This window comes from Lagopus leucura, unplaced genomic scaffold (assembly GCF_019238085.1).
Source record: "Lagopus leucura isolate 7727_CA_CO unplaced genomic scaffold, USGS_WTPT01 130-12_obj-0_obj, whole genome shotgun sequence".
In the NCBI taxonomy this organism is placed as follows: Eukaryota; Metazoa; Chordata; class Aves; order Galliformes; family Phasianidae; genus Lagopus; species Lagopus leucura.
The window spans coordinates 55,485-67,856 of NW_024962750.1; the positions used below are offsets into that span (position 1 = coordinate 55,485).

Genomic DNA, 12,372 nt, shown 5'->3' on the forward strand with positions numbered 1-12,372 from the left:
GTGTAAAGACGTCTTTGCAGCTGTTTTGTAGTCATTGTGGTTTTTATTTTTTAAGGATTAATTTAACACCACTAACCATTTTATTACTTTTACCAAGAAGAGCAAAGTCTATTTTTGATTTCTGTTTCCTAGTTCTCAGGAACGTTAAAAAGCAGCATTCAGCTCTGCCCCGTACCCCTCACCTTCCACATCCTGTGGTCCCCTCTCCCTCCCCTGACCAGGACCTCCTGATGCCCTCTGTCACCCTCTCCCTCCCTTGTCCCTTCTGTGCACATTCCCATTCCCCCCTGTCCCCATCCCTCTGTGTCCCTGTCCCCCTGTTTGCCCCCATCGTACAGTGCTGTGTGCTCTCTGAACCACCTCAGCCCTGAGTGGTGGTGGCCCTGGGTTGTGGCAGATGAAGGGTGGGCACCAAAGCAGTTATTTCTGCTGTGGCACTGGGGCTTCATGGGGGGCAGGGGGTTGGTCAGGGTCTGGGCCCTACTCCTGCCCCACTCCTGCCCCATTCCTGCCCCTATCCCCCCCGCTCTCTTCAGGGCCAGGTGCCACCATTGCTGCCAGACTCCAGATCTTGGGTTTGTGCAGCTGCTCACCCTTCCCAGGACCTGTTACCCCTATGGGGCTGCTCCCACTCCCAATCTGCTGAGGGCTGGGGGGGGGCTGTGACAGGGTCTCCTCGCTGTCCTCCACGCCGTGTGTCGCCCATCCTGCTCGGTTCTCCTTCTTGAGGCGCCGGCGCGCGTTGGCAAACCAGGTGGAGACCTGCGTCAGGCTCATGTGGCTGAGCACGGCCAGCATCACTTTCTCACCCTTGCTGGGGTAAGGATTGCGGGGGTGCCGGGCCAGCCAGGCTTTCAATGCTGCGCTGCTCTCCCGTGCTGCTCCTGCCTTCACCCGCCCTGGCTCAGCAGGCAAGGGCTGTTGGCAGCACGGCGGGCACAGCCCTGTGGGCACTGTGCAGGGTGGAGGGACCTGCGGGCACACAGGGGTTGGGGTTGGGGGGGGCTGCAGCTCCCCAGGCTTGGAGGGGTTCCCAGGCCCCCGAGAGCTGTTGGGCATCGCTTACCATGGGCGTCAAGAGGCGGAAGGGTGGTGGCAGCAGGTGGTACCCGGGCAGCACGGGGCAGGCCAACAGGGTGGGCGGGGGGCCCTGTAGTGCTCCCCATGGTCCCCCGCAGCTCCTCAGGTCCTGGCTGGGGTTCCCCTTCCTCTGAGGCGTTGCCATGCTGCTGGAGTGCAGGTGGGAGATGCTCTGGGGCTTTATATCAGGGTGGGGTCCTTGGAGGCGGGCGGCTGATTGGTGTATTAGTGCCCTGGCAGTGTCCCTTAAAGCCACAGTGCTGATCTGGGATGGTGGTGCCCCCCTGATGGGCGCTGCCAGATGGGGAGCAGCCCTGCTGGGGTGGGAGCAGAACCACTGGGATGGGAGCAGCAGTGTGCCAGGACCCGCACCCCTGACCTGCACATGGAGTGGGGGCACTGGGGGGCTGAGTGCCACCCTGTGAGTGGTGATAGGATGTGGCACACAAGAACGCTGCACACAGGGATGTAGCACGCAGAACCCTACTGCAGTGCTGGGCCCTGTCAGACCCCTTCTCAGCCCTGGAGCCCCCAGTGCAGTGTGGGGCAGTTCTCAGCCACCTGTGCCCTCTCCAAACCACCCGTGTTAGGAAGTAGTTGGGGCCACCCTGTCCTGGCCGTGTCCAGGAGGCCACAGCTGGATCCTTGTCTGCAGAGAGGCCAAGGGGGAGGAGGAGCCCCGGGATCCTTTGTGCAGTGTAGAACCGAGGCCCAGAGGTGGGGGGCAGGCCGTAGTGTGGTCCCTGTGCCCCCCATCCATCTCCTGCTTGCACACCACCCGCCCAAAGCAGGATTATCCCCCAGGTTGTATCTGTCGTTAAATACCGACTAATAACGCTCTCAGGATATTAAATATGTAACAAACCCGCTTAGTGCTGGCCGGGGACGGGAAGGGGAAGGTCACCAGAGCTAATGAGCCCTGCAGCACCCCTGGGCTCACCCACAGCATCCCTGGGCTCCCTGCAGGCAGTGGCAGCCTCCAGCTGAGGCGCCCACCTGGGCCCCGTGGCTCCACAGCCCCCACGAGCAGCAGCCCAACGTCCCACTCCCACCCACCCCATGCCATCCCCACCTCTATCTGCCCATACACCAGAAATCACGGCGCTACCAGGACTCCTGCATGCCAGGTGGGGATGGTGGGGCAGCACAGCTGGGGAGAACAGGGCTGGATGGGAGCAGACAGCTGGGGCAGACGGGACCGACTTGTGGCCCCATAACCTTGTCCCCGCAGGACTCTGCCAGCCCCAATCAGTGCAGTGCTCCCGTGGAGCAGATCTGCTTTATTAGATAATGGGGCTGTAATCTAGGAAAGCGTCTGTTAACCCAGTGTGGCACAGCTGGACAGGGAGGGCCACCGCCATGTGTGCAGCTGAGGGACACAGCTGGAGCAGGAGCCCAGCACAGGCAGACAGGTGCAGAGCAGTGCAGAGCAGCCAGCAGATGCTGAGGCTGGCAGCCACCAATGGCCCTCATTCTGGCTGGGCAAGGGGCACGTGCAGGCAGACGGGCTGCCCAGGGATTGTGGAGCAGCAACAGACCTCGAGCATTGCCCAGCACCCCTGCTAAGGTTCGAGCCCACCTGCTGCACTCATTCCCCCAGAGCTGTGCCAAAAGGCCAACAGCACAGCCATCCGTGCCCTGGGATGCTTTTGATACCTGGGTGGTTGCAGGCCTTCTTCCCCTCTAGAGATAATCAGCTGAATGCAAAAGCACAGAACTAAAACTCCGAGATTAGCTGTTATAATCACATGTAAATACTTCCAGACAATCCGCTCAGGGAGGGGCAGCGTGTGTAGTTTGGGACAGAGTTACATGGGATTTAGGCTGTTTACCACTTGATTAATTTCATGCCTCCAGCCCCCCCTGCTCCCAGCTGCACAGAAGTCAAGGTGACCGCAGTGGAAGGAAGCCATAGCACAGAGCCCAGGTGCCGTGCAGCACCACGCATGCCGGATCCCAGCCTCCAGGCAGCACACACACACCCAGCTTTCAATCTTTTTTTTATTCGTAAGCATATTCAAAGCTTGAGAACATCAGAATCGAACCCCTCCCGTAACAACTTACAAACCAGCTTTGCCACAGCGTCCATCCCTCTTGCAAAGAAAAAATAGAACTCCTTCCACCACCTGCACGGCCCCTTCCTCTGTCAGGTTCCTCCAGTCCAAAGCCCTGCTGCCCGCCCGCCCGCAGGCCGGAGGAGCCAAGGGAGGGAGGCTGCCCTCAGCCCGGCCCTTGTGCCCCACGGGTGCGAGGAGTGGGGGCTGAGGCTGAACGACCTCAGCATCTCACGCTGCACCACGTGGCTGCGCTCGGCCCTACAGCTCCCCCGGGATCCCTGCACCCGAGCAGATGCTGAGTTTGGCCCGCACAGACATGATTCAGGGAAAGGGGATTTCAGACCATCATCAAGTGCAACAGGCAGAGATGAGCCACGTGAGTGCTGCCACTGCTCAGTGTCCCGGCACTTTGGCTGTGGTGCAGTCCCTGCTCAAGACAGCCTCCTGTGCCAGGCAGGATTTGAAGGACCCTCGCTGTGCACAGCAGAGTGGCAGCACACCCTTGCTGGCATGCACTCAGGCACGTCCCTCGTAGCCCCAAAGCAATAAGGCAACTGCTGGCTGTAGAGGCTCCCGCTGGCTGCCGCTGTCCTGCTCAGCACAGATGTCCCTGAGCATCAGCCAGGCCTGTCACCAGTGCTAATCTGCCAGCGTGATGACATCGTAGTGGATTCCCTGCTGCAACTGCTGGATCTGCTCAGCCGTTGCCTCCGTGGCAAACACGCTCTGTGCCTGAGCCATGGCAGCATCAGCCACTGCTGCAGAGAAGGGGCATCGGTGACGACGTGGGGCTCAGCAAAGATCTCCCCCCACAGGATTACAGGGACAGGGGTTGGCAGGGGGGCATCCAGCCCAGCCCTTCTGCTGAGGACTGCAGCAGGGCAGCCCTACCAGCTGCAGTGAGCGAGCAGCCTCTGCAGCAGAGCTGGACTGAGGCACCATAGCAGCAGCTGCTAATGGGCATCAGCAGCTCCCACTCAAGACTGCCATCCTGCAAGCAGTAGGAAGATAGAACAGCCAGAGTGTGGCCCTGACATACCTGAGACCGCTGAGTGTGCAGCTGCTTCCAGCTGAGCCTGGGTGACAAGCTGCTGCTCAGGTGAGACAGGCATGTACTGGATCTACAGGGAGGAGAGAAGAAGGAGAATCCAAGTGCACCGAGTTCCTCATGGTTGCTGCAGTGAGTCCCTGCCCCCTTACCTGTGGCTCCTGGAGAAACTGGCTACCTTGTTCATACTGAATGTGAGTGATCTGACCATCCTGAACCTGAAGATAAGAGCTGCAGTAAGGCTGTGTTAGGGCCAGCAGGCTTCCCTGCCTACCAGAGTTGTGACTCAAACAGAGCAAGCCACAGGGACGAGGAGGTGACCCCAGCACACGGCACCCACACTGACCTCACCCACCGTACAAAAGGAACAGCCAGCCTGCAGCTTACCTGGATGTGATGTCCTTCTGGGACAACAACGTACTCGTGGGGAAGCAAGTGCTGTACGCCATCCTGGGCAATGATGTACTGAACCTGCAAACACAGGGATTCAGACCCAAAGAACTGTTCACCCACTCCCTGCACTGCAAGAAGGCTGCTCCTTGTCTGGCTTCTGTGCGCTTTACCACCCCGCTTCTCCCCAGATCTCCCTGCTGTCCCTGCTTCACCTGCGTGCAATGCGCCCTCACCTGGTTGTCAGATGTCACTAAGTGCTGCACTGTCTGTCCGTCGGCAGTTGTGATCTCCTGGATGTACGCTGCCTCCTCCTGTAAGCCAGCCAGAGCCGGGTGCTGTTTTAGAGTGGGCAGATCTGACTGCGAGCCCCCCCGGCAGCACAGAGTCAGCACGGGGAGCAGCCACACGGGGCAGCACAACGAGGCCAACCAGCGTGACTCACCTGGCTCGTGATGCTCTGCTCCTGAGCAACAATGATGTGCTCCTGTCCCAGTGCCTGCTGCAGCCGCTCAGGGGCCAGCACTGCCTGCCCGGATTGCAGGGCTGCTGGAAGGGGGAGAAAGCTGGTGGGGCACTGCAGCCTGGACAGGCCCTCAGCTCTGCTCACCAAAGGTCAGAAGTTAAACCTAGCTCTCTCAACTTGAAGGAACTTAGAGATCACCACGGGTAAAACCCAGACCTCTACGTCAGAAGGTGAACTCCACTGCCCATCCCAGCCACAAACTGTTTACAGCACAGCTCCTGTCTGAATGCACCCCATCTTATTGGGGTTCCCTGTTTGACACAGAACCACTGCAGCCAGTGCCTGTGCAGGACTGCTCCCAGCACCGAGCCCCTGCAGCTGGCAATGGCACACTGACACCGCCACGGTCTCTGCACCCACCAGGTCCTGCTTCACTGGCAACCCTAACCTCCAGCAGGAAATTCCCAGCCCAGACCATTTCCAGCCCTTGAAAAACTGCAGGGGAACTTCATCAGAGCAGGGAGGAATCTTACTCTGCAGGGTGGCCAGCGTGTCTTCATCACTGTTCAGTATGATGGTCTGCTGGGCAGCAGCTGCAGGTGCCTCCGGCTTCTTCCCCTTTGAGCTGTGCAAACGCTGCATGTGGAACTTGAGGTGTCCATTGCGGTTGAACCTACAGGAGGAACAAGAGTGAGGTGGAGCTGCACATGAGCTTCATGTATTTGCAGAGCTTACCTGCAGGTATCACAAACACACCACCCCAGGACATGGCCTGTCCCAGCTCCTAAAAGCTTTTCCATTGGCTCAAATACCAACTCCCCCCCCCCGTACAACTTCTTTGAAGACTAAGCTGGGTCTACCAGCAGCAGGAACTGTTCTCAGAAGAGCACAGTCTCTCTAACAGATTGCTCCTGGAGTCAGGGCAGCCAGCTCCTTGCTAATATCCCACGTCCTCTCAAACCCGGAGCTACAGCGGAGCCCTGGAAGCAGCAACAGCCCATCAGAACTCACCTTTGCCCACAAATCTGGCAGGCAAAGGGCTTCTCATTGGTGTGTGTTAGCATGTGTCTGCGCAGGTCCTTCTTGTTCTTGGAGGCAAAGCTGCAGTGGGTGCATTTGTGTGGCCGAAGGCTGGCATGCTGGACCATGTGGCTCTGGGGGCAGAAGGACAAAGGTAGGGTCAGGAAGCCCCGTTTCCACAAATCATTTACTTCCAAGGCTGTTCTAGGGCACCTTACCCGAACCTCCGGCCAGAGGGCTGCAGTGAACGGACAGTCAGGACACTTGAAGGTGCTGGGCCCAATGTGGGCTCTCTTGTGACTCTCCATTTCTGCTCTCCCTGTAAACATGGCTGTGCAAATCTTGCAGGAAAATTTTTTGGCTGTGGAAATCTTGCATGAGAGCTTCTTGGCTGTAGAAACCTTGCACGAGAGCTTCTTGGCTATGCCTTGGAGTGCAGGCCATTTGACCTTGGGGGATGTGACTTCTTGCCCTTCAGAGGTGGGGGACAAATTTGAGTCCTTCTGGAGCTGCTGGGTAACACACTGCACCAGAGGCCACTTGACACCAGCTGGCTGTGCCTCCTGGCCCTCTGCTGGCAAAGGGAAGGCAGCATCTCCATTGAGGGGCTAAGAGAGAAACATCGGTCACACCTGCTCACCCTGCCGCCTGGAAAAGAGAGAAAGCCCAGCCTCCTCACCTCCATGTGTTGGAACTGATTCCCCGGGACGCTGGATGACATGATGTAGTGATTGTTGTGGTCCTTCAGAACCTCTGTCATCACAGCTTCGCTCACCACGACTGCATGTGAAGTCTCTGCAGAGCCCTCCTCCTCACTGCCGGCAGAAGCCGCGGTCAGAGCGGAGCCATTGCATCCCCCTCCCCACTCAAGGTCTCCTCTTTCAGGGCAGAGGTGCCTCTGACTCCCACTCCTCCCACAAAGCTGACCTGTACAGCGTGCCTGGAGCCTGAATCTCCTCACTGATGGGTGTAATGATGCTGTACTCCGTTGTCCCGCCAAAGGGAATCGTGATCTGCTGCAGTTCTGAGCCACCCAGGGCTGCCTCCTCGTAGGCCTCCTGCACCAACGTCTCCCCACGGTCTGCCATGTGCAGCGTTACCAACTTCTGCTGCTGCTCAGAGCCATCCAACTCCGCCCCTTCCTCCTGTGCCTGCGGTTCACAAGAGTCCTGCACCTCTCCCGAATCGTCTGGTTTCACTACTGCCACCTGGAGGGGAGTGCAAGAGGTCAGCGGGAGGAAGGCTCTGCAGATGCTCCCTCCAAAGGGAGCAGGGCCGGGCACTTCCAGAGGCCCCGGACGTCTCCTTGCAGCAGGCACAGCCACCCCCTGCTCACCTGTAGTGAGCCTGCAGCAAGCTCTCGCTGGGTACTCATGTTCAGCAAAAGATCCAGGGCGGTCTGCGTGGCCAGTTCTGCCGATCCATCCACACCTGAAAAAGAAAAAGAGTGAAGCACAGAAAAGGTTTAAGCACAGCACTCAACCACCTCCTCGTCTCCTCCCCTTCCCCAGGAGCTCACCTTGTTCATAGATAATTGTGGCCCCCTCCAGAGAATCCTGCGAAAGGATGGGAGGCTCCGAGCCGGGCACTGCCTGCACCGCCTGGTAGGTGACAGCGCCGAGAGGGGCCTGCGAGACAGAGAGCTGCAGGGAGCCAGGGCCGAGGAGCAGGGAGGAGCCGGGGCGCGGGGGGCGGCACTCACTGGTGGGTTGGCCTCCGGCTCAGCCGATGCCTGCACTTGGCGGTGCTGCTGCTTCAGCTCCTCGATCTGCTGCAGGGTGAAGAAGGGGCGGCGGCGGCAGGGCGGCTCTTCGGGGTGCCTCTGTGCCCACTCCTCAAAGCAGTCGGCATGGCGGCAGTGCACGTGGAGGCGCAGGTTCTTCTTGTGCTTGGTGGTGAAGTGACAGAACTCGCAGGCAAAGGGCTTCCCTCCTGTGGGACACGGGGGGTGGAAGTCAAGAAGGGGCCCCCAGGGGACGGCGCCCTGGCAAAGCGGCGTTGAAGGGCGACAGCAGCTTCTCTCACCCGTGTGCTTGACGGCCATGTGTGAGACCAGGAAGTCCTCCCGGAAGGTGGAATACTTGCAGAAGCTGCACTTGTAGGGCTTGTCGCTCATATGTGACAGCTGGTGGTTCAGCAGGACCTTTTTGTCCTCGCAGACGTAGTCACAGAACTCACATTTGAACCTGCCAGGACAATGCCATCTGTCACACAGACAGCAGGGACTTTCTGCCCCCCCTTGGAATGGGAGCCTGGACACTGGTTCTCCCAGCAGGCTGCAGCCAGGTTCCTACCTGCGGTTAGCAATGGCCTGGATGTGTGTCAGCAGGTGCATCTTGAACGTGTAACGCTTCTTAAAGGACTTCCCACACTGCAGCAGAAGCAAGCGAAGCAGCGTTTGTCTCCTGCACAGCCCCACTGCTGCCAGCTCTCCTCCAGGCCCCAGCCTCTCACCTTGTCACACATGTGCGGCTTCTCTGTGCTGTGTGTCTTCATGTGCTGAGTAAGCCTCTTCTGCATGGGGTAGATACGATTGCACACGGGGCATGGGAAGGAGTTCAGCTTTGGGGGCTGAAGGAAGAGCAGAAAGATGAGCTCATAGGGGCCGAGGGGAGGTCACCAGTTTCCTTGCCTCTCTCCCTACCACAGGACCTGGGCTGCCTTTCCTCAGCTGATCCAGAAACACTGACTTCAACTAGGCACAAGGAATTTGTGGACAACACAGACATGCCTCTTCCCATAAAACAGTGCTGAGAGACAAGCCATCAGGGAACTGGAACTCACCGGATCGGCCCTCTTTTTCCTGAAAAAGAGACAAAAAAAATCCTCTTGTCAGCCAAATCCTGAGTTTGAGCCCCCCAGTACATCACAACTATCCATTTTGGAAAGCACGAGAGTTCAGGCTGCACTTCCAGGGCAGGAGAAGTGATATTAATGATGTTCAGCCAGGCTGCAGGACAGTCTTCAGGAACTCACCCCACTTACCTGTCCCGACTGTGCACTGTGGAGTGTCGGATGACGTCCTTCTTGTACACACTGGTGTAATTGCACTCCTCGCACTTGTAGGGCTTGCTGCCTACGTGGTTGAACATGTGCTCCTGCAAGGAGTGGGAATGGGTGCCACGAGGCCTGGGGCTCTCAGCCACCTCCGTGGGGGTGGGAACAGGACAGACGGTGCTCACCTTGAGGGAGGACCAGCGTCGGGAGCGGTAGCTGCACTGGAGACACTTGAAAAGCTGCGGGTCATTGGCCTCGTGCGAGTTGACGTGGAAACGCAGATCTTCGTGCGTGAGGAAACGCGAGCCGCAGATCCGACACAGGTACGGCCTCATCAAGGGCTTGGGTGACTTGTAGTAATACCTACACGCACACAGAGCTGGGACTCAGAGCTGTGGTGACAAACAGAGGCTGGACCGGCCCTGGGTGCAGGCCAGAGGGCCCAGCACTGGCTCGGCACACACCCCTCACCTGCGCCCCATGTACTTGCGGTATTTTTTGCCCAGGAAGCGGCGGGAGGGCCGGCCTCGCCTCCTGGGGACGACATCTGCTTCCTCAGGGCCAGTGTTGGAGGAAGGGTCCTTATTCTCAGAGTCAGACTGGCTGATGCTGGGCTCCGCCAAGCTCTCACCGGTCCCATTCTCCAGGCCAGAGGAACTGGCTGCTTCTGAATTCTGCAGCTCACAGCTGGGTGTGCTCTGGGACGTCACCAGGGACTCCACCTCCTCTCCTACTTGACAGCACACAGCACATCATCACATACACTCCCCATGAGCTCCCAGGAGCTTGCACACCACGCTGTGCTGACCCACCTTCATGCATGTCCTGGGGCACATCCCCCAGGCGAGGAAACTTGCGGGGCCTCCCTGGGCGTCTCCGTGGCCTCTCCTCACTGGACGTAGGCACTGTGCGGTTGTTCTTGGGCTGTCGCCCACGGGGCTCATCCTCAGCTGGATTATAGTCACTGTCCTCTGAAGGCAAGCGGCCCAAAACATCAGACAGAGATGAGGGGAAAGACTAAGCTATGTAGGACAAGGTGAGAACGAGTCTTACCTTCAGGGTCATCGATAGCACCAGCATCCATAATATCATCATCTTCTTCCTCTGCGACCTCTTCCTCTGCAGACTTTGGAGCAGAACCCCCCTTTCGTGGACGTCCTTTCTTAAAAGCCAAAGCTGAACCCGCTAACACAAAACGCAGAACATCTCCTTACTTAACTGTACCACAGCACAGGTATTCACACTCAAACTCCTCCTCGTAACTCCCCAGAGACAACAACGATCCCATCTGCAGTAAGATATGTTTTTCTCAGTGCTCAGCAGTGGCAGCACCACACACACCTGGCTGGAAATGTCGCTCTTTCATATGGTTGATCAATGTTTTCTTGGAGACACTCTTGTACTGACACATCTTGCACTTGAACTGCTGCACCACCACCACTTCCATCATCTCCTCCAGGGTCTCCAAGTCCGGCTGGTCCAGCTCCTCCCCACCGTCTGCCTCCCGAACCTGGCCTGGCTGTGCAGGCAGTTCCAGCACCTCTGACTGCTCCGAAGGGCCTGGCTGGTCAAGGCACGTGGAGGTCGGCCCATCAGCAATAGCTTCTACTGCCAAGCTATTGGCCAGAGCAGAAGTGGACATCTGGGACACAATGGGGGCACCTGAAACAACAATACTGGATCAGCCAAGGGGCAAATCTTCACCTACACCCAGGCTGCACATAAACCTTGAGCACAGAGCTGAACTCGGCATCCACTCCTGCCCTGTGTCCTGAGAGTTTTCGCCCTGCAGCTCGTGCTTACACACAAACCATCCCCTACACGTTTTATTTTTCACTACCAGAATGGGAACAGGCTCAAAGACAGAGAAAGCCACCACTGAAATGCCCTGGGTGCACCCTTACCATCATCGGGCCCTTGTAGAATGAGGTACTGAGTAGTCTCTGCTCCCCCATCTTCAGCACTGGTCACAGCTATGCAGCCTGGGGAGGGAAAGGAGAGGAAATCAGGGTACCCACCAGGGGCAGAGGCTGAAGCGGCGCTCCCAAGTTCCCAAGCGAGTAGGAAAGGGTGCAGGAGGTCTGGTTCAGCTTAGAGTCTGCACAGAGTAGCTGTGGCACTGTGGCCAAAGCGGCAGCAAGCCAGAGGCTGAGCTACTACCCAGCAAGTAGCTCAGAAAACCATCAGCTGCTAAGGCAAACCGAGATGAGAAACCTTGCCAAACAAGGACGAGGTGTAAGCATACGCAAGCACATATTTCCCCTTACCTCCCAAGCCTTTAGCAGCTCTCTTCCCCAGCCCCACCACTCAACCCACCCCACGCAGGGACAGATCCACTGCCAGCAGCAGCAGCACGGCATGCACTCACTCTGGATGATGTCAGGCCCAATGGTGGACTCAATGATTTTGTCTATGGCAGAACCCAGGTCTGAGGAGGTGGATGCGGTGGAGTCTGACACAACCGTGGCTCCGTCGCTGATGACACTGGAGTGGACCAGGACCTGCGGGGACTCCGACACCATGACGGATTGGCTCACGGTGGAGACGCTGGAGACCAAAGTGGACTGTGCGATGGAGGATGAATCAGGCAAGTAAATCCGGGGAACCACATCTGTGCTGGAGCTGCTCTCAGACACCTCTTCCTAAGCAAAACCAGCAGAGGCAGAAGAGCTCCGTTCAGCAATGCCTGCCGGGCCGGGCACTCAAGGAACCGCCGCGCACCAACGCCACAGGCACGGCGCTTCGTTCTGCTACAGGGATGGGGTCGGGGCGGCTTCTTCGGCCCTCACTGAGCACCGCGACCCTCGGGGCCGCTCCGCCCCCCCCCCCTTCCGAACGGACCTCCACCGCCCGTACGGCGGCACCGGAGCGCCCGTACGGCCGCGGGCAGAGCCGGCCCCGCCGCCCGTTCCCGTACCAGGCACACGGCGCTGCGGTCGGAGCTCTGCCCCACTCCTGAGTCGTCCGCCCGGGACGGAAGCGCGGCGCCCGCGGCGGCGTCGCTGCTGTCGGCGGATACGGACACGGCCTCGGAGGTGCCCACGCCGCTCTCGGACGGTTCCTCCCGCGCCGCCTGCGGGGCCGCGTCGCTGCTGCTCGGCACCTCGCTCTCCTCCATGCCCGCCCCGCCTATGCCCGGCCTGCACGAGGATCGCGCCGTCAGCCCCGCGACCGCGGAACGCCTCGCCCCGCGCGCCCCACGCCCCACCGCGCCCCGCTCCCGCGGCCGCCGCCGCCGCCATCTTTGCCGCGGGGTCCCCCCTCCCCGCGCCTCCTCCGCGCGCGCGCACAGCGCGGGGCGGCCGTGGGGCGCC

At 59.1% G+C, this 12,372-nt stretch overlaps 1 protein-coding gene across 8 annotated transcripts; it reads right to left on the reverse strand.

Annotated features, from left to right (window-relative positions):
• Positions 1–3,063: 3,063 nt before the first annotated feature.
• Positions 3,064–12,176, reverse strand: ZNF335 (zinc finger protein 335). 8 transcript variants are annotated; one of them, XM_042890893.1, is made up of 27 exons: positions 11,976–12,176; positions 11,427–11,700; positions 10,963–11,040; positions 10,400–10,720; positions 10,112–10,243; positions 9,871–10,029; positions 9,545–9,788; positions 9,244–9,421; positions 9,047–9,159; positions 8,846–8,864; positions 8,516–8,632; positions 8,356–8,432; positions 8,087–8,247; positions 7,764–7,993; positions 7,581–7,689; positions 7,398–7,492; positions 6,989–7,269; positions 6,741–6,876; positions 6,280–6,669; positions 6,053–6,195; positions 5,575–5,714; positions 5,021–5,124; positions 4,812–4,889; positions 4,573–4,656; positions 4,338–4,403; positions 4,177–4,258; positions 3,064–3,895 (listed from the first exon to the last, which is right to left on the reverse strand). In XM_042890893.1, exons 1-27 carry the CDS (start codon positions 12,174–12,176, stop codon positions 3,777–3,779), a joined length of 4,131 nt encoding a protein of 1,376 aa, XP_042746827.1. In that variant the 3' UTR covers positions 3,064–3,776. The 8 variants fall into 8 exon arrangements, with proteins under 8 accessions (XP_042746827.1, XP_042746823.1, XP_042746825.1 ...); XM_042890889.1 differs by having other exon boundaries at positions 4,812–4,913; XM_042890891.1 differs by having other exon boundaries at positions 4,812–4,913; positions 7,581–7,662; positions 9,530–9,788.
• Positions 12,177–12,372: the final 196 nt, after the last annotated feature.

What these genes read in the sequence shown, in the direction of transcription:
- ZNF335 (XM_042890886.1), bottom strand. Translation starts at nt 12,176, where the DNA reads ATGGAGGAGAGCGAGGTGCCGAGCAGCAGCGACGCGGCCCCGCAGGCG. An exon ending in GCTCCAGGCACGCTGTACAG is followed by an intron (nt 6,877 to 6,988) that starts GTCAGCTTTGTG and finishes TTCTGCCGGCAG; the next exon opens with TGAGGAGGAGGGCTCTGCAG. An exon ending in CCCTCTGGCCGGAGGTTCGG is followed by an intron (nt 6,196 to 6,279) that starts GTAAGGTGCCCT and finishes TTCTGCCCCCAG; the next exon opens with AGCCACATGGTCCAGCATGC.